The 24,888-nt window shown below is 39.2% G+C and overlaps 1 protein-coding gene across 3 annotated transcripts in view; it reads left to right on the top strand.

Moving 5' to 3' along the window:
- PRICKLE2 (prickle planar cell polarity protein 2) overlaps positions 1-24,888 on the top strand; it is a 340,264-nt gene that overhangs the window by 272,746 nt on the left and 42,630 nt on the right. For all 3 annotated transcript variants that reach the window (XM_087923606.1, XM_087923607.1, XM_087923608.1), the window contains 4 exons: positions 1,258-1,395; positions 3,766-3,969; positions 9,098-9,284; positions 17,034-17,888. In XM_087923606.1, the coding sequence (XP_087779732.1) occupies positions 1,258-1,395; positions 3,766-3,969; positions 9,098-9,284; positions 17,034-17,888 (1,384 nt within the window). The remainder of the gene's footprint in view (positions 1-1,257; positions 1,396-3,765; positions 3,970-9,097; positions 9,285-17,033; positions 17,889-24,888) is intronic.

Raw genomic sequence — 24,888 nt, 5'->3', positions numbered from 1 at the left:
TAAAAAAAAGACCAGAACAAGCATAGAAACATTAAACCCCACTAGAGTTCATATTGTTTGCATCCTATTTTCTTATTGTTTTAAAGTTGCCTCCAGAAGTTATAAATGCTCCAACACCGGAAGTTTTTAAGAAGAGATTGGATAACCATTTGCCTGAAGTGGTGTAGGGTTTCCAGCCTAAGCATGGGGTTGGACTAGAAGACCTCCAAGGTCCCTTCCAATTCTGCTATTCTATTCAAAGTCAAACACTGGGCAAGTGCTCATTGTATTGTTTTTAGATACTTTGATTTTTCTTTTAAAAGTATGCATTCCTCAACAAATTAAAGTGCATTCCCAGTTAGTTCTCAACTTCTGAATATGGCCATAGAAGGGGAGGAGTATAAGATTACTCTTCGCTTTGTGACGCTTTGAAGCGCTGGCTCTTTGGCTTTGTAACAGAGATGAGCACTGCCTCCTAGAGCCGGAAATGACTAGCATGTATGTGCAAGGGGAACCTCTACCTTTCTATAAGATGACCAAATCATGTTTATGGTAATCTAACTCTACCACGGCATGAAAGTAAATAGATAGAAATACTGAAAGTGCTCAGTCTAGGTATGGTAGCTAGGCAATTGCCTCACAGATTGCTGTAATACAGGCACTTTATAAAATACTAGGAGCTCTGGTGGCGCAATGGTTAGAATGCAGCATTGCAGTCTAATTCTGCCCACAGCCTGCAGTTTGATCCTGATGGGGGCACAAAGTTGACTCAGCCTTTCATCCTTCCGAGATTGGTTAAAATGAAGACCGGGGGGCAATATAAATGAATGAATGAATGAATGAATTTTTTATTGGCCAAGTGTCACACACAAGGAATTTGTATGGGTGCATATGCTCTCAGTGTACATAAAAAGACAAGATACTTTCGTCTGACATATGCTGACATTGTAAACAATCACTATGGGGCAGTGTATAAGTCGTGTGTGTGTGTGTGTGTGTGTGTGTGTATGCTGGGGGGGGAGGTGAATACCTTGTGAAAATGACCATTTTGCAACTGGTCCTGCTCACCATGGCAGTCATTTTAGGAATAGGTAAGTATCTCACAGTAATAATTTTTTGTTTATATCTATTACCAATGCTTGCACAATGTCAGACGTTGTCATGTTCCTCAGATATTGTCTAATCCTGATTAAATAATAATAATCTTGCACTTTTGAAGAAAAAAACAAGAACCAGTGCTTTTAGTGAAAAGCAAATGATTTACTGTTTGATGTCCAGGTTCGATATTGTAACTCCCTGGATGAAGAAGAAAAGAGGGAACTCAAACTTTTCAGCAACCAGAGGAAGAGGGAGAATTTGGGCAGAGGCAATGTCCGGCCATTCCCTGTCACCATGACAGGAGCCATTTGTGAACAGGTAGACCATTCTCAATATTTCTCCTCCTCCTCCTCCTCCTCCTCCTCCTCCTCCTCCTCCTCCTCCTCCTCCTCCTCCTCCTCCTCAGCATCTTATCACCATGATATGAAAGCAGTTATGCACAGGGGTGGGATTCAAATTTTTTAACAACCGGTTCTGTGGAAGTGGCTTAGTTGGTGGGCGTGGCTAAGCGGTCATGTTACTGGCTGGGTGCGGCCAACTCAACATCACTCACATTGGGGCACACATCTCCTTGCCTGGCCTCTCGTGACTGTGGGGATGTTGCAACAGTCATAACGATCATGTCACTTTTTTCAGTGCCATTGTAACTTTGAATGGTCACTCCACACAAGCAAAGTACCAGCAAAGGAGGGAAAGAAAACTCCAGAGAAGTTCCTGAGACAGGAAGTCTAGTCCTGCCAAGAATGGAATAAGGGTTAACGGAGAGGCAGTTTCTGTAAGCAACACCAGAATGTTTCCTTCCTACCTTCATTACAGGATTAGGCCAGTAATTTCTTCTAACAACTGGTTCTCCGAACTGCTTAGAATGTTACTAACCGGTTCTAGCAAATAGGTGCGAACTGGTAAATCCCACCTCTGATTATGCACGATGAGATATCAAAAGCCATATCAATACATTATGGCAGCAAAAGACTTATTCTTCATTTTGACCTTGCAAAAAAGTCTTACTCATTAAAAATATCCCCAGGGGTAGGAAAATTAGGAGGTGTAGATTTAGGGTGTGTGGCAGAGTGTTAGCTTAAGGCTGCTAATAGCCAGCTGCAAAAACAGTTTCTCTTGCATAATCCCCAGGGAAAAGGCTGCTTAGGGGGTGCATTGCTCGGCCAGAAAACCAGTTAGAAGACAAAGGAGAAAAGGAATGTGTACATCACTTTGAGAAAGACTATTACACGTAGCATTCTGCATCAATATACGCAGAGGAGGGCTTTAGGTATCCTATGGAGACCAAGCAAATTTTGTACAAAAACCCTGGAATAAAATTGGGAATGCAGAATACTGTTTTCCACATTTTTGCATTACAAATTGCAACACTGAGCGTTGACAGTTTGCATTTCAGATCTGATTAATCTATTTATATTTAGTGGCAGCGTGGTAAAAAACCATGTAATAAGATCATTCCAAATCTTACTTTCAATACACAAGTTTCCAATTCCCAATCTGTGGGAAAAAATTAATCAAATATGTGCAATGATCCCTAGAGTGGATACCACAGTTTAAATTGCTAAGTATTTCAAGCTATCATCTCAGTAAATGTGCAGTGAGAAAGATATCAGAGGTTTTTTTCTGGAGGCCATTCATACCACCCGTCAGAGTTGAATAAATTGCAGCGCTTCATGCCTTCTAGTACCTTCTGTTCCCAAGATGTAAATATTTAATGTTAAAAGTTCAACCCACAATCTGAGATTGAAAGTACTGTAGTTTTATTTATTCGCCACATGTAGAAACCTCTAACCTAAATGAGTTAATGGCTGGATTCACACAATACTGATAACCAGGTCAGTAGTTTGTTTTAGCCTTAGATTATTTTTATTATTTTATTTTAAGGTTAGCACATTATGTAAACCCAGTCCACTTGGTTAACTCAGTTTATCCAGAAAGCAACCAGTTAATCATACTGTGTGAATTCTACCAGAATGTAGCATAATTCTTCTGCCTCTTCTCGTCTTTTTATTTGGGGAGGGGACATATGCTAGACCCAAAGGTGCTATTTCCAAAAAGCAACTAGACTTTCTTGGTTTGTTTTTTTCTTTGAAAACATTTCACTTCTCATCTAAGAAGCTTCATCAGTTCTTGGATGAGAAGCAAAATGTTTAAAAGGAAAGAAAACACTGAGAAAGTCCATTTGTCTTTTGGAAATAAGATCTTTGGGACAATCATGACCTGGATGATTGAGAATCTCCATAGAAATATAGTAGAGAACTCTCGATTTTCTTGAGTTTTGTATTATACTCAAAGGAACACTGCCCCAACTTCCTCTCTAAGGGAAGAATAATCGAATGGATTCAGGATCTACCATTCCCGTTCTTATTTGCTTGTTTCGAACTATACCCATATAGGAACAGGTTGAGGAGAGAATAAATATTAATAATCTCATAGTAGATAGGAACTGTAAAGACCTTTTGCAATCTGTCACAATTGCTTTTGTATCATCACAATCCCTATAATACTGTAGTTTCTCCATATAGTTGGAGAAAGGCTTGACTTGCGAATAACTAGAAAAGAAATTTGCTGATTTTTATCAGTGCATCACTTCAGCTTTTTCCAGATGCTGTCATTATTCAACGTTTCTCGCCTGCAAGAATTGCCCAGGGAAGGGCTTCTCTTTAATTTTTATATTTATCTTGACAGTGTGGAGGCCAAATCAATGGAGGCGACATAGCCGTCTTTGCATCCAGAGCAGGCCATGGGGTGTGCTGGCATCCATCATGCTTTATATGCAGTGTTTGCAATGAGCTGCTGGTGGATCTTATCTATTTCTATCAAGACGGGAAGATTTATTGTGGCCGGCACCATGCAGAATGCCTCAAACCTCGATGCGCAGCCTGTGACGAGGTAAGACCTGTCAGGCCTTTTCGGTACTGGGGAAGGGGGCTTGAATAAGTGGGTAAATCATGTCAGGGATCATGTGTTAGATAGTAAATCAGTCTAGGCTTCCAGATTTGCCTTGCCAAATCTTATCTTTGCATCTTGTGGTTTGCAAATGATGAAACGTCTGAGAGCTGCTGCTCTACATATCAGCCCTGGTAGAGGCTTTTGGTTCTGACAGCCCCATCCAAGTTTTTGTTGCCGAACAGCCCTCCACCTCCATCCTGCTGGTGCCTGGCCCTGTTCTGTCATATAAGCTAAGACTCTCACTGCTAACCACTCTTCCCTGGAAAATCCGCTGCTCAAAAAGAATAAAAAACATTATTGAACACGATGCTTTTTGTTTTTTCCTTCTCCAGCTGCCTGTCTGCAGCTGGGAGGTGAAAGAGGAGGGAGAATTGCAGTACAGATGGACGAACTTTCTAAAATCAATTTAGGAGAAAGAGTTAAATTATACTCCTATTTTATGACTGGAGAGTTGTTACAATAACTTCACATCCTTGTTATTCTCAAATGATGTGATTGAAAGTTCAAACCTGTTGATATAACAGGATCTCACAAAAGATTCCCCTTGCAATCAACCTCAACGTGAAATACAACAGCAACAGCACTTAGACTTATATACCTGCCCATAGTGTTTTATAGCACTCTTTGGGAGATTTACATAGTAGGATTGGGCTGGGTCAACCTGCCCCTGTCAGGATCAAACTGTGGGGTCAAAACTTGCAAAAAAAAACCCTACCCTGATATATGCCTGCAATGTAGCATAGCATTTAAGGAAATTATGCATTGTTGTTGTAGTCCCATAGCCTGGGAAGACACAGCTTCTGCTACACATACACAGCCATCAACTGAAAGAACAAAATGGCTTCTTGGGTACGATGTAAAATAAACCACTGAGAACACATAAATTCGTTTGTTTATCAGATTTCTCACACAAAGTATCTCACACGATTTAACTCTGTGCAGCATACAATAATTGAAACAATAAATATATAAAACACTTATTAAAAGCATCTCTGGAGAAGAGATGTTGGGTAGTATGTCTACATTTAGAATTTTCCCCATAAAATAAGCGTCTGTGCTCTTTATTGAATTCCTGAATTGATGTAGAAGCTGATAGAATTTTGTGTCTGATGCCTGCAGGAAGTTCTTTTAATGTACTGATACCAAGAATGTTGCTTCCTCCTATGTCTTGTTAGATAGGAAGCAGAGCAATTGTTATAGTGTGAGACAGGCTATTTGTGCATGCTGATCTTTGCAGGGTGCTTCAGTTTTACCGACATTGTTAAGAGTTTTACAATTAAGGCTTTGGATGAATATTTGTGTTTATCGCCTGCCTGCCTTTTCTTTCTGTGAATCTCTACACTGAACATCTTGGCAAATGTTCTTCTTTTAAATATCTTTCCCCAAATCAATCAACTAACTAGCATATGGAATGTGTGGGTGGCTATTGTTCACTTTCTCTTAGTTTTCTCTTTATTTCCCATGTTCTCCCTAGGAAGCATATCACCATAGTCTTGTGTCATACATTATACTTTTATCTGCTTTCATGGGAGCAACGTAAGGCTAGGTGTGGCCTAGATCTACCTGTCATCTTATGCTCTGTAATTCACCTAGGATTTATGATCCACAGTCTTCCCCTTCTGTTTCATCCATTGTATTCTCAAGTGTTGTATTTATACTTGTTCCCATCTCATGGCTTTTAGGAATCTATTTCCGATGGTTGAATGCAGCATTTGTCTCCTGAGGTAGAAGTTCTGTGTTTTTAGATTATCCTGAATCAGAACATAAAATTATCTAGGCAGCCTCCTGTTTCTTTCTTTTTTATATATAATAATTGTACTAAAGGTTACAATGGCAACAATAAAAATTAATACAAACTAAAAAAAGAAAAAAAAGGTTCAGAAAAATAGAAAAGAAAGAAAAAATAAGAATGTGGTAAAGAAATATATAAAGTAATGACTTCCCTTCACCACAAGTATAAATAATTTTAGTAGCTTATAATCTCTTCTAAGGTAACAGATAATTTCTCCTTCCTCTATCCTGTCTCTTATCTATTATAAATCCATATAGCCTCATCATTTCAGTTCTGATATCAGTAAAAGTTTATTAAGTATTACCATAGATAACAGCATACATATATTAATTTTGAACATATAGGTCAATGTTATATTCCTTCTTTTTATTTTTTATAATATTGGTCTTTACTCTTTGGAATGCCATAGTACTCGATTTATTTTCCTTTTTTTTCTTTCTTTGCCTTGTTTGACAAAATTCTTTGAAACTTTAACAAAGCTCTTTTGTAAATCCAGGATAGAAAAATTATCCAGGTCACTCTCTTGTTAGTTGTATATTACTTTTTATTATTAAACATCAGTGGGTTTCTTTAGTATGTCCGGTGCATTATCCATGTCATTCTTAACAGAAATCCACTGTGAAATCAGTCTTAACTATCAGTCTTAACTGTGTGTGGAATCAACCTTCCATAACATGATTTCAGCAACAGAGTGGTCAATATCTGGAACTCACTACCTGATTCTGTTATCACCTGCTCAAACCCCCACTCCTTTACCCTCACACTAACCTCTATTGACCTCACCCCATTCCTAAGAGGTCTGTAAGGGGCGTGCATAAGGGCACAATCATGCCTACTGTCCCTGTCCCATTGTCCTCAATTATTAGTTCCTACTTCTTGTATTTAAACTTATTCTTGTTTCTGTTATATTGTAAGCTTTTGATCACAGTCTATCTGTAGAAATACAGTCTGAAAATTCTGGATCCAATGTTCAAAAATATCCATCAGTATCTCCAGTGTTAATATATTTTGCTTCATTCTGAATTTGTAAGTCAAGTTTGAGTGTTTGTTCTTCTTTAATTGTAATCATTAATTCCTTTGAGTTCCCTCTAGTGACAAGTTTTAAAGCCATATTTATATTAAAAAATCAAAACAAAAGCATTTTCCCAAAAGAAGGATTCCTTGTAATTAATTACAGAATCTTATTTCAAATTTATAAATTTATAAATTTTTCAGGCCAAAGTTTTAATCATCCTTTTGCTGTTTATTCCACCCCACCTCCCAATAATTTAAGTCCTTAAACCTATATTTAAAACTTCCTGCTGATGATTAACTGATTTACCTGAAAATCAGTTAACAAGCAATTTCCAAAAATGATTAGAAAAGTAAGTATGCAAACTTAATGTACTTTCAAAGGGGCCAACAGCAGTTTGAGCAGGATGGCTATTCCCAGGGGTACCGGTTCTGCCCAGCTCTTCAGAACCTGAAGAGTAGCAGACACAGAACTGGTTCTGCAAAATGTAATTATCGAACCAGTAATAACACTGGTTGAATCCCACCCCTGGCTATTCCCTCATTTTCTCTGGCTGTAAATAGCCAGAGACCACAATCATGCAGTCTCCTCTCAAGGAACAGCTGTCTGGAGCACTTGTGTGTGACCTCAAGTCCTCTCCTTATCTAGAGAGGAATTATCAACAAGACTAGAGCCGGTGTAGTCGCCAGCTCTTCATTCCCTTCATGATTATCAACTCCTTTTTTTAGCAGGGCCATCTTCAGTTCACCATTTCTTTCCCCAGGAGTTGCAGCCTTCTGTTTCTTTTGTTGATCAAACAGACATCTCTAAACACCTAAATACTCAGCAATCAAGGTATACATGTGATGACAAGTAGTAACTATTGGGGGTAACTTTGTTGAGAAAAATGCACGTAATACAAATGCTCTTTATCATATGGAGTTGTGCGCTGACATTAAACAAGGGCCAACTTTAGAATTAAAACTATGCAAAAGGTTCAATCGAAGAAAGCTCTCTGGTTTTGACATTTGATCTTGAATTTCTCATTTCAAAACGCAGTGCCCTATTAATGACACAGCAGTGGTCCTCATTAGCCTGCAGTTGCCAATGCTTGATTCCCTCTTCTCTCCCCACCTCTTCACGCACCACCACCGCCCCGACCCCGGCCTGCCTTGGAGATGTATATAAGCCCTAACCACAGTCAGGGCTTGTATCCTGGGAAGTCCATCTTGGTCTTCTCTTATTACAGGGGCAGGTTTTCCTCTTTCAGCGCTCCTTTTGCTAAGCAAGGAATGTGCCATTTCAAGTTACATGTTATCCTGGAACCATATATAGCCATTTCCACAGCAACTACATGATCTGTTTATGCTGCAGAGGTAGAAAATTTTTTTTGCTGTATCAAGAAGCCGAGGCAGCAGAGTCTTGAGGCAGCCCTAGTATGAAAAAACAAACAAACAACCAAGCCAGATTGATGATAGGAGAGCAAGGTCTGCAGAAGCAAAATAATAAATTGGATACAGTTTTCAGAGGAATTATTGAGTCTGTTATTTGTACTTCTCTTAACTATCCGGTTTGGTGCAGCAACCAAACAGGACAGATGCAGACTCCAACAGATAGTTAGAATGGCAGAAAAAACAATTGCAAACAGCCTGCCATCCATAGAAAACCTGTATATTGTGCAGGTCAGAAGGAAGGGCTGAGAAAATATCTGCGGATACTTCACATCCTGGACGTAGACCATTTCAACTCTTCCCTTTGGGACAGCACTATAGTACATTGCATACCCAAACAGCTGGACATGGGGACAGTTTTTTCCCTCATGCCATCACTCTGCTGAACGCTTAATTCTCACAGTGTAACTATACCTTAGTATACTTAACCATGTACTGTGGCTGTGGTATTATCATTTATTCTTATTATCATTTTTACTCCCCCTTTTTATTGGTATTAGTATTATGATGATTAATCATTACACAGTCAGCCAGATGTTCAGACTGGGTTTAGCACTTTTGTCTACCTATTGAGTCCTTACCAAGGACTTGGGATAGGCAGATCTGGATGTTTGACAGTGTTAACAGATATTATTGTGGAAGCTGTTCCAAGTAAAGCTGCCTTCTGCAATTTACATTATTATTGTTATTATGTTACTTTGCATGTACACTGAGAGAGCTTCTGTACCGGAGACAAATTCTTTGCATGTCTATGCACACTTAGGCTATTCGATTCAGTTCGGTTCAGTTCAATACACATAAACAAATCCTGAGTCCTCTTTTTGTCTTTTACAGATTATCTTTGCTGACGAATGCACAGAAGCTGAAGGAAGGCATTGGCACATGAAGCACTTTTGCTGTTTTGAATGTGAAACTGTGCTGGGGGGCCAGCGCTACATCATGAAGGAAGGGCGTCCGTATTGCTGCAACTGCTTCGAGTCCTTATATGCAGAGTATTGTGATACCTGCGCTCAACACATCGGTAAGGGAACCGTTTAGAAATGCCACCTTTTGCTGCCAGTTGGCTGGTTTGAAGTGGGAAAGTCTCAGGCCCTTGATGTGAAGCAAAAATTTTGTGTGCAGAACCCAAAACATGATAGGGCCTGTCAATATACCGTTGCATTATATTGTTTAAGGTGATGTGCGCCTGTAGGCTAGCGGTTGAAACTGTTGTGTTTTAGAAGTACATGACAGGCCTTGGCATTTGCTTCTGTCAAGCCTGCAGTAACTCCTTGGCAGATGTAGGCAGGCACCTAGCTGGGTCCGCAGTCTAGATGCTGGGACCATTGCTTTTGGCAGAGATCAGCTGAAGCCAAGGCCAACCACTGGTGGGTCTCCTTTTTGCATCAATTCAAAGAAGCCATAGATGTTTCCAAATCACTCAGAGAAAAAGAACGAAGAAGGAAGAAGAAGAGGTGGTCAGCAAATGAGAAAGAAATAAGCATGTTTAAAAAGAAGATGGCCTCTTCAGCCCATAATAACAATTCCACTATTACTTTGCTCAGAAAATATTTGCTATTCAAAAGCCAGCTGTGAAGTAAAGGTTACTTTTGAAAAATGTGAGAGAGGGAGGAAGGAAAGAAGGAAGGAAGGCTTTTTTGAAGTATATAATACATGCATGACAAAAACTAAAAGCCAAATCCCAATTAAAACCAAATTCCCTGAAACTAAGGTGTGAAATACATGGACACAGGTCCTTCTGAGTCCTTTTTTTTCTTTTCCTGTGACTCTTAGAGGCTCACAACCAAATTCAGTGACACACTGTTCATTATGAGAATATCCCAGTATGGGGTAGAAAGGAAACAAGGACGCATGTTAAACCCTGCCTCCTGAAAGTAATAACAAATGGATTATTCCAATACCATTTCTTCCTGTGAAGTGATTTATCACTGTCCCACTCATTTCACCATTTGTCAAGAAGAAATGCCCGCCTTTGCTCTTCAGTTTATAACATAGCTTGAGAAAGCTATTCATTTCTTTAGAAAAAAAAAAGGTTCAGTGTTCTGGGTCTGGTTCATTAGAATTCCATTGAAGAACTAGAAGGCTTGTGACTGAATATTTTAGTGTTCTGAATTAATAGCCATTTTCTAAGATAGAATTTCACTTACAGGCATGAGTAGCTTATACTGTATTTAATTCATGGGTCCATCTAGCTCAGTATCACTGACACAGACTAACAGCTGCTTTCCCAGTTATCAAGTAGGAATATTTCTAAGCTTGTTTGGAGACTTAAAGGATAAAGATAATTACATTCAAGTTGCCCATCCTGGGCTAATGGGAAGGTAGACAGAGATTATGATGTACCATCCTTCTAGCAACTGGAAGAAATGCATAGGCACTCATGGCCCAAAATTGAAATCCAGCTGTCTGCATAATTAACATTTTCCCTCTATCAGTTGACAAACAATGGTAGAAGATATTTCTGCTTTCCCAGATCCTTGACATAGCTTTATAAATGCACATTGTTCCTATGTTTTATTCCTTCTGTCTATTGCACATAATTATTACCCTTTTTAAAAGTCTCTTGACAAATAGCAATGCTTTATTTTTCAGTTCCTTGATTACTGATTAGCAATGGGCGGTGGATTTTTAAGAATTATTATATGCTGTTATATTCATTCCAAAAGAGATTTCCAGTGATACTAGCTGTGTGGGAACACCTATGTAAAAAGGGGGAGAAAAAAGGGAGGGTATTAATGAGTGGCTCTGTTTAGATGGTATAGATCAGTGTTTTTTGACTTTGGCAACTTTAAGAGATGTGGACTTCAACTCCCAGAATTCCCTAGCCAGCTGCTGGCTGGGGAATTCTGGGAGTTGAAAGTTCACATCTCTTAAAGTTGCCAAGGTTGAGAAAATTGGCATAGATTATTTGCAGTGAAGAACAATGGAAGAATGGGGTTGTGCTAGCACAATCTTGGTCTGCCTTCCGTTGAAAGAGCATAAAATGTTACAGCATTTCAAAATGGCTGAAAAGCACTAGAAAACCTACATCTAAATATATTATCTTACACCTGGGAGTACGAGTCAATTAAATTCAGTGGGACAGTAAGCATGTCTAGCTAGCAAGATAATTTAGGAACAAATAATGGTGAGAAGGGGAGGGGAATCATCCATGTGCTAAATCTTTCAGCTGTTGGAATTGAGACAAGCTGTAATTATGTTATTAAAATAAAACATAAATATCACAATTTCACCTGTTGGGAACAATAGTGCCTCTAAACTGTTTCAAAAATAACCCTTTTTCCTCTAGAAATATGAACACACATTATCATGAGGATGTAAGGATTTTGCTTTATTTGCCAGAATGACTAAAGCTGTAGTCTAGCAACACACTGCAAGCTCCACCCCTTTCATGCTTGTACGCAGTGCTGCAGTGCAGGTAGAAAAGAGGCGGGGCCTGCATCGCAATGCTGTACCTCTGCTTTTTTCTTTCTGCCCCGCTCTTGAGTCCCCTGTGGGTACCACTGTACACTCTGCTTTATAAAGAAAATGCACAAGCATTTCAATGAGAAACTTCACCACCACAGTCACCGGGTTCCTGTTGAAGATAAGAGAAATTAAATTTTACATGGATATCAAAGAAATTGAACGGGCAAACCGACTTAATTTTCTTTTGAAGTTGCTCCATGCCACTTTTTGAATAATGTTATGTGTACTGGCATGGTGGTCTAGCAAAAACTTATCAGCCTTAATACATTGTGAATTTAATCTGAATTAAAATCAGCCCTCGGTTAATTCAGACTTACTATGACCCAGTACTTTGTGTGGATAGTGTGTTTTTATGTGTGTCACTCCTGGTGACTTTCAGGATAAGTCCCTGCAGTTTTCTTGACAAGATTTTCAGAAGTGGCTTCCATTGCCTGCTTCCTAGGGCTGAGAGAGAGTGACTGGGTATCCTGTTCTCTTTTGCCAACTTGGCTGATCATGATGACTAAAGGTCACTACAATTATAGTCCAAGACAGCAGAGCATAGATTGTATGTACATTTTTCAGTGACTATTGAGAATTTAACCAACTAGAACTAATTGTGAAATAGTGGATAATAGTATAACCCACCTGTGGAATTAAAGGGTAGACATTTCTTAAGAATAATAGAACAGGTTATTTTTAAGCAGATGATCAGTATAGTATTTGTTCTAGGTGTAAAAACTGAGCTTTCAGCCCCTTCAAATACTTTATTTCTTAATTAATCCACAAAACAACTTTTTTTTTTTTTCAAAAGAAGGAACACCTTATTTGCAGCAAAATATAATCTTTTTCAAATTTTGTGTTAGTGTGTATACATGTCTGTTATGGATGAAGGCCGGTGTGGTGTAGTGGTGCTGGTTTGGAAGTGAGGAGCCCCAGTGTTGTAGCCCACTGGCAGCTAGCAGAGCTGGCAGCAGAGTCAGACATTGAGGAGATTGGGGAGGAAACTGGGCCGGTCCTGGAGGCTAAGGAAGGCTCGGATGAGGGCTCTGTGTCAGAGGCAGAGATGGGGCCTGGGCAGACTGGCAGTTATCAGCTGCCTTCAGACTCAGACAGCAGTGAGGCGGAGGAGCAGCTGGAGCCAGTTCCCAGCCTGCACATGTGCAGAGCTGCCAAAAGAAAAGAACAACTACAAACTAAGGGTTGAGGTTGGAGTAAGGCCACAGTGAATGGTGAATGGCCCCTTCCATAGGGATTAAAAGAGGAGGGGGCTTTTGCAGGAAACAATTTGTTTGTTGCAGCAGTGTGAAAAACTATCTGTGCATCTCAGAGACTTTGTGCCAAGCCCTTCCTTGCCAGCACTGCGTTTGAAAATACTTATTATAGCTCTCCAAGCTATATAAGGTCTGTGCTCCTAATTAGACCCTTGAAAGACTGTTTGCTAGGCCTTTGGCTGAATGTGAATGCAAGGAATTCACCTTCGTTTAATAAAATGAATTCACCTTGGTTTTGCCAGGACAAAAAGTCTACTTAATGCTTTTTGGGGAAGCCTAGGTCAGAACATCCAGATCCTTGTCCTCCCTTAGGGATAGAAGCCAACTTGGGGACAATTTGTTTTCTCTTAGTCTTAGAAAAACATTTAATTACCAACTTTGATTGAATTTAGCATGGTAGATTATAATCCATAACTTTCGATAAAGAGATTGCCACCTTGCAGTGGATTGTCTCGGATGGATGGATGGATGGATATTCATTCCAGGATTTTTTATCATCTTTCTTCAGTTCCTTTCTTGGCAATTTAAAGGGGACTAAATATCCCGTTCACACTGACTTATCCTATTGGTGATGTAAATTCTCAGAAAGGGGAAAGACTATAAGAGAGAATATAATATAATATATCTCTCCTTTGCCTTTCTATGTTTCCCCTTTCAGATTAAAAAAATCCAATTCACGTTATGGTTCCTATTCATATTATTAGAATTCATATTAGGCCTGTAGAAAAATCCAGATTCAGCTGAAACTTTCAGTTCTGAACAGATTAATATATGAGGCACAATACTGGCCAAACGAAATAATTAGAAATGTTTTATTGTGCAACCTATGCTGGAACATTTCAGGACTGAATTGTGGTTTGGATCTCTCTTTTGCTGCAAGGAAAGAAGTAACATAATACCATGGCCATTAACATTATTTGTATTAAATTTTTGCATATGCTGGAGGAAGTAGTACCATTATTATTCATCTGTTTTGACTATCTGTCTCCTGTTCTTATGAGCTTGCCAACAATCTTTCTCCCATTTAGGGGAAAGTAAGAGAAACTGACAAATTAAGGTTGGGCAAATATTCATTAAAATTTCTGCTAATGGAAAGTTCATTTAATTTACAGAACACCTAAAAAATACTGGATTCTTTGTATCTGGATTTGTGAAATCATTAGTTATTATGAGGAATGAAAGCTTATTTCTAGATATTTAGTTCACTTCTTGAATTTACAGGTCTTGGATTTAGCTATTTTCCGTTTTATTTATTGCATTTATATGCTGGCCTATCACTGTTGAGTGACTTTCCTGAACAGTTGACTTTCCCAAAAGTGTTTTTTTCAAGAGGCAACTTGACTTTCTAGTTTTTCTTTGAAGAAGTTTAGTTTCTCATCCAAGAAGCTTCCTCAGTTCTTGACTGGATGCATTCCTCACCATCCAGTCAGAGCTGAAGAAGCTTCTTGGATGAGAAGAAAAAACCAGAAAAGTCCAGTTGCCTCTTGAAAAAAAGCACTTTTAGGACAGCCATGTCCTGGATGACTGAGAGTCCCCATAAACGGGACAATTGACTTGTTACCAACGTTGATGGATAACTAACATGTTTTATTAATTAGTCAACACAATTGGCAACAGCCCAGCTGTTTAAATCTATTTGTAGATAAATTGTTTTGATTTTGATGTACTGGCTTTGCATAAAATTGCAAGTTTTTACTAGTCCATTCAAACTTTTGCTAGCCTTTTGAAGCAATTTAAAGAAACATAATTGTTATTCACTCTGAGCAATTGGAAGGAGAATCAGTTTTAGGCCCGCTTTTCCAGTCTAATGGGGATATTTTTCTCATTGTCACAAATTTGCATGTGTTTGATTAAATCTCACAGCCTTCTTTGCATAAAAAGAAATTACTACTATTATTATTATAGAAATGGTGTCCCTGTTAATATAAGTAACTGGATTTAGGAGATAGACTCTCTGAAGAGCAATGAGGATAAAATTGATTCTGCAAGATGAAAAGTCATAATAATTAGTGACTCATTGCTATTAGTAATTGACTCATAAAAGAGTGTGTGGTCTGCCAGGAACACAGATTAGGGATATGACAGAACAATTTTCAAGATTTACCAAGTTCATTGACATTTATCCCTTCATGTTAATCCAAACAGGAGAAATGAAGAGCGTGCATTTAGTTTATGTACACATTCATTGGCTGGCTCCCCACATCACACTTTGTCATTGTGGGGGGTTGTTTGTTTGGTTTGGCTTAGCATGTTGCACAAACTCAGCCATTATGGTTTTGTAATGCATAGATTACAGTTTAGTTTGCCATGAAAACTTAGCTAATAATAGTTTTTCAACAGTTAGAAAACCATAGCTTAACAGTGTATGAAGTAGTCACTTCTCAATCTTCTCAGGGGCGTATCTTTCTGTGTCATAGTGGGTCATTAGAAAGTTAGCTTTAGATCAACTCTGTAACTCAGTGATCATGATCAACTCAGCTCAATTATATTTTACATATAAGTTGGTCAGAGATGTTTATTGCACATTTTTAACCTTCCTCTCATTCTGTAATGTAGCAGGACCTGCTGAGCACAATTTATGCTAGCAGCTACATTTCAGCATTGAGTATCAACTGGTGACCACTTTCCCAACATAGGTGTCAAGTTCTAGACAGAGAATTGACATGGCAAAGGCAACAACTGAAACTGAATTAATTCAGTAATATGAGTACTTCCAATTGACTTGACCTAGCTCTGATTAAAGCTTGCCCTCCAGTTATCTAGATCAAACCTTCTTCAAGCTAATGTTAGACTATAATTTTTCAGTATTGATTAAGATTCCTTATCATGAGTTCATATGGTCAGTATCATCTTACACATCTGGAGGGTGTCAAGTGGGGAACTTTGTCCATTGCCCTTTACAAAGACATCCCCCTGAGGCCTGAGAATCTAGGGTTGTTTTTTTTTGTTTTACTGCAAAGTAAAAACCACTGGATCAAAGGGAGGCGGGCAAGGAGTTGTGTTAATTTTGTGAACAGCTGGCCTGACCCATGGCAGGTAAGCTTCAGGATCCTTTCTGATTGAAAACAGTGTTTCTCATTGTTGAAATGCCAATCAGCCTAATTCTTTTTAATAATCCCCAAGGGGTCCTGAATGATGAGCAAGGCACATTGTGTTTTTCTTTCTTTTTTTCCTGCTGTTTCATGGCAGAAGATTGATGACAAAGCTAGCAAATGGGATAATTCTCTGAAGGCTCCATTTTCTTTCTGCTTCATCAGACAGACAGACTAGAGAAAATGATTAGGTGTTTTTTTTTTTTTTTTTTTTTGGCACTCTGGAACCTGATATAAAACCAGAGCAAACATATTTAGCGATGAGTTCATGCACTGAATGTTTCTTTCTCTGAAACAAGATGTTACTATAATATTCCAGAAAAGCCATGTAGAATTCCGATAGGAGAGAATATATTTAGCTTTGGGTTGAACTGTGGAATCCTTGATGCTCTCTGAGCTTGGTGGTTTTCTTGAGGATGTTTCATTGCACTGATGTTCTCTAGTTGTATATTAATGAAACATCTGCAAACAGACAAGCTCAGGGACCACCATGGACTCCACAAGCTATAGAATGCGTGTAATATATAATTTCAACAAAATGTTTCATATTGGAACTGTTATCCCCAAATTAGACTGTATATATTGTGAAATAATGGAGCGATGTGATTAATGCATTCTGCTTCCCCATATAGACATATAGGTTCTTCTACCTATAGAAATCTTTAGCTCTCCATTACAAACGTTCCATTTTTGCATGTTCATGTGCATGGAAAATTTCCTGGGTAAAAGAACTGCATGTACTGCCTAATGTGCTTAAGTAATAAATTGGATCAGACCACTCTTTTGAATTATAGCAGAATAACAAGATAATGTCAGAATCGTGATAAATGTTACTACTCTTTGCTTAGTAGGTACGATGCGGGGGGGGAGAGATAGCTTGCTAAATGTCTCATCTGATTTGCTTCGAATTGTGGTATGATAGTCACTTACGGTATTTCTCTCCCTTATTATCTAAAGGCATCGACCAGGGTCAGATGACGTATGATGGCCAACACTGGCATGCTACAGAGACCTGCTTTTGCTGCGCCCAATGTAAGAAATCTCTGCTTGGCCGACCATTCTTGCCAAAACAAGGGCAGATTTTTTGCTCCAGGGCGTGCAGCATGGGAGATGATCCAAACGGTTCGGATTCATCGGACTCAGCCTTCCAAAGTGCCAGAGCCAAAGAATCCCGCCGTAGTGCTAAGATTGGGAAGAACAGGAACAAAGGAGATGAGAATGCCGGCAGCCAGAGTAATCAATTACAGGTGACCTCCAGCAGACTGTCTGCAGATGTGGACCCTCTGTCCTTGCAGATGGACCTGCTGAGTTTGTCCAGCCAAACTCCAAGCCTAAACAGGGACCATGTGTGGAGGAGCAGAGATGAACTCTACCACTACGGGAACAAAATGGAGCAAAGTCCATCGCAAAGCCCTTTGCAGCTGCTCAGTCAGTGTAATGTCAGGACGCCCTACAACCCAGCCCAGACTCCAGGGCCTCAACAAGAAATGTGGGGTAAACATTTCAACAACCCAAAGAGAAGCTCCTCTCTAGCCATGAAAGGACATGGCAACAGTTTCGTTCAGGAATGCCGAGAAGATTATTACTCAGGAAGGCTTCGGTCGCAGGAGAGTTACAGTGACATGTCCAACCAGAGTTTTAGTGAAACCAGAGGGAGTTACAAGTATGACCAAGAAGAAGATAGTACCATGACAGAACAACATTGTCGGACCAGGCATCCACTCAGTGCACTGAAATTCACTGAAAAATTGTCACGCACAGAACAAACTCCTCGGGGTTCAATGGAGTCGCTGGCTCTTTCCAATGCAACAGGTAAGATCTCTGTGTAACCAACTAATAGAGTATGGTTTCATGTCAGGGAATGCAAAGAAAAAAATGAGGTTCATTTTAGTACTAGCTTTACAGTTAGTGAAAGAGAAGGGAACCTTCCTACTCTTGTGACAGGCAAAATGCCTTGGATAATAATTTCCTTATGTTGCTTAAATATATTTTTATTTCCAAGTGCCTGAGAACAAGAGTTTAATTGAAAGAACAAATCTTCAAACAGGCAACATAGGTTAGTAGCAAGTTAACATGATCTCACACTTGGAATATGCCAGCTGATTTCTCTTATGCTCTGTGAAGGAGAAAATTGGGGTATGGGTAGTAAAAGAAGGAGGAATAGTCAAAGAAAGATTCAGCACAAAGGCAGAGCTTTGTGGAAGAGTTCTGCTTAAAGTCACCTGTCAGTGGGCCAAACTAGGCATGTTGGATCATTGCTATTTGCCAGCAGTTCTTTATCTTCTCCTTAGGATCTTGATGCAGAATAATTGAATGATATTGCTTCACTGCTTTTCTCTCTCTCCCCCTCTCCCTCCCTCTCCCTCTCCCTCCAAACATTATTCAGAGATTCGATAGAGATGCATAACTTTCTATCAAACTCTCTCGAGCATTAACCATATTCTTAGAGACTCTGATAATAGCCACAGCTTTGATGACTTGTACAGTAGCACCCACCATAAAGCAGAATAGAACAGTTATCTCAGATGGCAGATTTTGGATGACCTCAGGCAGCAAATATTTTTTTGGGGTATTTACTATTATTATAATTATTGTCAAGGATAGGAAGGTGTGCATTGTCATTTTGTGCCTCAGACAACAAAGCAATTTGGCCCGTCTTGGGGTATTTTGCAGGTGGGGGGCAGTGTTCGCTTGGTGCTTAACCTTTGTAGCAAAACTTCTTGCCTCGTTTTTGATCAGATGAAGTGAAATGAGGAAGAGAAAAATCCACACCCTGCATGTTAATTCAGAAGGGAAAGAAAAATATTGGATCTTTGAGCAATGCTCAGTGAAAAAGATCAATCCTTGGTATGATGGGCAGGAGATGTGTGGGAATTGGAGCTCTGTATGAATGTCTGCAATTGCACTTTTTTTAATCAAGTTGCATCAAATTTGGGTAGGCATTAAAACAAGTTGTGGTTTCATGCTGCTCCAGGCCTTGGTTTTTCTTTTGTGAATATGGACTTTGCTTGGCAACTTTCATGAGTTTAAAAAAATAGTATGAAATGCCTGTTTCTCCCAAGAAGTTACAACTGAAAAACAAGGATTGAAGAGAAAACATTGGGATAACAGTGGAAATTGAACCCAATTTACACCTAGAATTTCATGGCCAAATATGGGTACTTCTACCAACTGCCAGCTTATGAGGGGACATGTATATATGGTGCCACAGCCATTAAAAAATAGCTCATGTTTTGTTTGATTGTCAACTATATGTCCCTCTTAAGCTTAGTTGCTTAACATCCCTCTTGAAAGAACAGCCGCTGGGAACTGAATTGCAGTTTATCTGATTTCCTCCTGGGCTCTAATCTATACATGTGAGCAGAATTGCTCAGTTTGAAATTAAGGCAATTGAACTAAGGACCTGTCACATTGAACAGATTGGGAAATCATGTAAATGTGATGCATTTTTCTGGCTGTTGATTCTTTATATTTACCACATATGTATTTTATTACAGATAGTCCCAGGCTTAAAACCATTCATTTAATGACTGTTCAAAGTTATAACAGCTCTGAAAAAACTCACTTCTGACATTATATTTACAATCATTGCAGTGTCAATGGACACATGTTCAAAATTCAGATGGTTGGCAACTGGTTCATATTTATGACAATTTAAGTGTCATGTGATTTTATCTTTTCGAACCCTCTGACAAGCAAAGTCAATAGACAAGGCAAATTCACTTAACAACTGGTGTGCCTTTAGAACTTTTTTGCTTACCCTTCTTATCCCTTTTTAAAAGAATACAAATAAATGTGTTTCACCTTTGACATGCACAATGACATGCCAGGAGGATAGAGATCACTGCTCAACAGCATACAGAGTATCAACTTGGAGAAGACTAACTTCGCCCCTTAATCCTTAGTCAAAGACTACCTGTAGTGTATTTCGTTTATCTATTTTATCCTGGAATTACATCCGATATTTGATTTTTGTTTTATAGTTTTGATATGATTGTAACACTAATTGATTAATAAACAATTTAAACGATCTACCTAGAATTAGAAGTAAGGATTAAGGGGCGAAGTTAGTCTTCTCCAAGTTGATAGTCTGTATGCTGTTGAGCAGTGACCTCTGTCCACCCGGCATGTCATTGTGCATTTCAAAGGTGAAACACGTTTATTTGTATTCTTTTAAAAAGGGATACGAAGGGTCAGCAAAAAAGTTCTAAATGCATACTTTAAAAAGAACTAATCTCTCCAATAAAATGATTTCAATGCATTACAAAAAAATTATAGATCTTGCCTGAAGAGCTGGGTTTTGCTTTTAACTAATAGAATATATGTATGTATGTATATATGTATCTTTAAATTGCCATTGTCAGTTTGGGAGCTAAGAGATAAACGATATGCCATTTAAGATAGTCTAATTGGAGGAAGGGAAGTAGTCTGGTTCTGTGAAATTAATCTTTTGAAATGGCATTTTAACAGAAGGGAAGTGGGTGATGCAGTGGACCAATGAAAGAGCTGCCTTAGATTTGGCTTATTTGTCATGCCAACATCTGGTGCTTTTTATTCCTTCTCCTGAAGGAGATAGCATTTCTGAGCTTCTTCCCAAGTCAGATGAATCCAATGGCAGCACAACCATGATAATCGGCAAAATAACTGTCCAGAAATTACTGTCATAACTCAGCAGCTGTCATGGTGAATGCAACAATTCTGTAGCTGAGTCTTTACCTGATAACTAACACACACATGCACGCACACATGCACACACACACACACACACACACACACACACACACAGGGAGGGAGTAATTACTACTAAAAGAGTAGTAATTGGAGCAGAAAGTAGACAACATCCTTCAGAGACTGCAGGTAATATTATTTTAAGAGGAAAAACCAAACACGGAATATAATTCCAGGTTAAAACAGATAAAAGATAATACAATACAAGGTAGTAAGTCGAGTCAATGGAGCCCAAAATTTCTGTTGCTAAATGAGAAAAGTGTTTTGCCCCATTTTACGATATTTCTTGCCACCGTTGTTAAGTGAATCACTGCAGTTGTTAAGTTAGCAACATGGTTGTTAGGTGACCCTGGCTTCCTCATTGACTTTGCTTGTCAGAAGGTCACAAAAGATAATCACACGATCGCAGGACACTGCAACTGTCATAAATGTGAGTCAGTTGCCAAACATCCGAATTTTGATCATGTGACCATGGAGATCCTGCACCATCTTAAGTGTGAAAAATGATCATGAGTCACTTTTTGCAGTGCCTCTGTAACTTCATTCAGAACATTATTATTAGTGCTATTAGTTACAGAGATGCTTCTATCAGATCATGCACTGAATGACAAAATCACACAGCCTTTCTTGGCTACACATGAACTTTCCCTGCTCTTCTTAATAGGTACCTGAAATGTTAATTGTTGAATTGCAAATACAGAGGCCAGCCATCTTTGTGGTTGTAAGAGCCGCTTTTCCAGCCAGGGCTGTTGTTGCCACTCACATATATAATCTGTCCGTTTTGATATTTTGTTGCTGCCTCTCCACTACAGACAGAATTGCTTTGCTGAAATCCTGACCACCTACAACATTTGATGAAATGCTTTTCTTCTCATAGCCACGTCTTCTGTTACCTCTCTGGTGTGCAATCCAATTATAGTGTGGGGGAGACGAATCAAACTCTTGTCTGTCTTGCTTGCCTGCTTGCAATCTTTTCCTAGCCTTGTGTGAGCTCTTGTGGTGTCAAAGGAGGTTTGAGATCACGTAAAGCTCCTGAGAATAGAATGCTTGCAAATAATGTACCTGATTAAATAACAAGAGGTATATTTCTAAGAAACTTTACATCGGATACAGGAATAGAATTAAATCTGGGGTTTTATTTTCCTTAATTTTGACACTAGGTAATGAGTATATAGAGTTGCAATTTGAATCCCTGTAAAATGGCATTGAATCCTAAGAGTTTTCTGAAAAGATCCTGTAAGAAATTGGGAAGGGTGATCATTTAAAAATCTCACTGGCAGTAGTTTTCTTCCAAGGATTCCATAGTTTTTTTTTTTTAAAAAAAATACTAATCATGGACTATGATAAATTAGGATGAACCTCTTGACATTCCCTAGTTTTTCCAGATAAGGATTTCTGAATAGTTCTACCAGGATCTACTTCATTTAGTAGTTGGAAGATACTACTCGTTCAACCTAAGTTTAGAAAAAGAAAAAAGATGACTTGAATGTTCCTACCCGACTCTGAGAATTTCAGAACTTTTGCAACATTTGGCAATTTTGAAAGAAGAAAAGATGGTTGTATAACCTGTGTGGAGACTTGTAATGTGGGGTCTCAAAGGTGCTTTTTCAAAAGGCAACTGGACTTTGTTTTTCTTTCAAGACGTTTCACTTCTCATCCAAGAAGATTCTTCAGTTCTGATTGAGAGAGAGTTCAATACCCCCCCAAACCCAAGGAAAGTCAACAATCTCACAGAATTCCAAATGAAATTAATCATCCTAGTTAAAAGTTTATTATTATTTTATTGCTCACCTAAATAAGCTTGGGGATTTGGGTATCAGTACGGAGAGCATTAGAAAGCAAACAATGTAAACCATCCAGGGTCATTGAAAGCTGCCCAGAATCTTGCTGGATAGCAAGATGAACAGCATGTAAATTAAAAAACAAACAAACATAAATCCAGGGGATGTGATTGATAGGCATTACTTACTCCTCCATCATAGTCATTTCTTCCTCTTCCACCTCTATGAGCATGATCTAAAATTTGAACAAACATAGAGGGTAATGAAAATTAGCTTCTTTGACAGGACCGATGGTTGCTTTGACCAAACCAGGTTAGTACTCCATATATGATGGTCAGAGACTAAGCAAGAAATCAGTAATTACCTAATGGGTAAATCTGCCATCCTAACAAACCAGTTGAAATTTTAGAATCACAGTAAAACTTTCAACAGTTGTGTCACTGGGTTATGTGGAAGAAACTTCAGGAGGAGATTAAGGGGGCGAATTCCATCTGTCCAAGCATCTTAGTTAAGGGTCAATTTATCAAAAGCTACAGGGTTACATTAGATATCACACTGAAAGCTGGGATTTCTCATGTGCCCTTTTATGAAATACATAATCCATTTTGGTTCAATGTGACCTTCATTTCAACTGTTACAGACGCCTCTGTATTAGATGACCCTAGGCAGCTCGCAACATAAAGAAAAACAAGAGAGAATTGCAATCAGTTCAATAAAAATAGAGTGAAAGAAATACGCTGAAAAATCCAGACAGCCTCCCCCAAAATGTACAAAATATGACAATGCCTTACACTGGTAGGTTCTATCCAACTCACCCTAAAACCAACAAAATGGTGAGGTTGTTAAGGCCTTCCACAATATCGTAATGATGGGAGCCATTCAGATATCAGGGGACACCTCATTCCAGAGGGAGGATGCTATGATACAGTAGGTACACTTCCTGGATTGCAAAAAAAATAAAATAAAAAATATACAGTTTAATTGAGGAGACCTGGAGCATGTCAGTTCATTCTGACCAGACAAAAACCACAGGAAAGAGGCAATTCTGCAAATAATCAGGCCTTATGCCATGTAAGGCAGAGATCTCCAACCCCTGGTTCGTGGACCAGCACTGGGCCACGGCATGCCAGAAACTGGGCCCATGCAAACAAGTGAATGGGATGCAGGCGTCATGCAAAACCACATTCCCTCCAGTCCTCAGAAAAACCTCTCTCCACGGAACTGGTCCCTGGTGCCCAAAAGGTTGGGGGCCGCTGAGGTAAGGGGTTTATAGGCAATAACCGGCTTCATGAATCACACCTGGAAGCACACTGTCTACCAGTGCAGCTCACAAACCAGCAGTATCCCATGAATAGGCTAAGGCAAGCCCACCAGTGCCCAGGGTACTGCATTCTGAACCCGTTGAAACTCTTCTGGGTTGTTTCCAAGGGCAGCTCTATATAGAGCACATCGCAGTAGTAGTTGAGCGGTGAGGTGATGGACTACTTTGTGACTGAGGCATTCTATTTGTTAAGTGGTTTCATGAGGGAACTTTGGTCCAGAACTTGCAGTATACATTACAGGTAGTCCTCAACTTAAGACCAAAATTGGGACCCAGAATTTCTGTTGCTAAGCAAGGTGGTTGTTAGGTGAGGTGCAGCCATTTTTATGACCTTCTTTGCCATGGTTGTTCAGCGAATCAGTGCAGTAGTTAAATGAATCATGAGGTCATTAAGCAAATCCAGCTTCCCCCCGTTATCTTGCTGGTCACAATCTGGTTGGGAAGGTCTCCAATAGCAATCCCATGATCCACGGTGCAACTGTCTTAAATACATGCCAGTTTGCTAAGTGCCTCAATTTTGATAACGCGGCCATGGGGGATGCTGCATCAGTCACAAGCGTGAGAACCATAAGTCACTTTTCTTCAGTACTGTTGTAAGTTCAAATGATTGCTAAACAAACAGTTGTTAAGTCGGGAACTACCAGTTATTCTGAACAGTCCTCATTTTCTCCCATTCTTCCATCCACAGTAGGGATTTCCTCTGGCTTTCTTTTTGCTCCTGACCCCTAACCTTGGCTCTGATTTTTAAGGCTCTGTGGTTAGCCATTCCCCGCTCCTATCTTGCTGTGATCCTGTTTATATAGAATGATGAGTAGGACCAGGAGTGTCTTTTCCTTTCCTGTTTTTTGTTCCTTTTTGCACTTTGCTCCTTCCTATGTGCATTTTTTTTCTCCCAGGATCTGAGTCTTCCCCATTATGGGATTCCCTTCCTACTCTGGCTGCACATATTCTTGGATGCACTTAAGAGGATTTAAAAACATAT

The sequence above is a fragment of the Pseudonaja textilis genome, chromosome 2 (assembly GCF_049901715.1).
Source record: "Pseudonaja textilis isolate UNSWEBS1 chromosome 2, rPseTex1.2, whole genome shotgun sequence".
Classification (NCBI taxonomy): Eukaryota; Metazoa; Chordata; class Lepidosauria; order Squamata; family Elapidae; genus Pseudonaja; species Pseudonaja textilis.
Note: the sequence above shows the minus strand (reverse complement) of the source record. Positions and strands in the feature narration are given on the sequence as shown.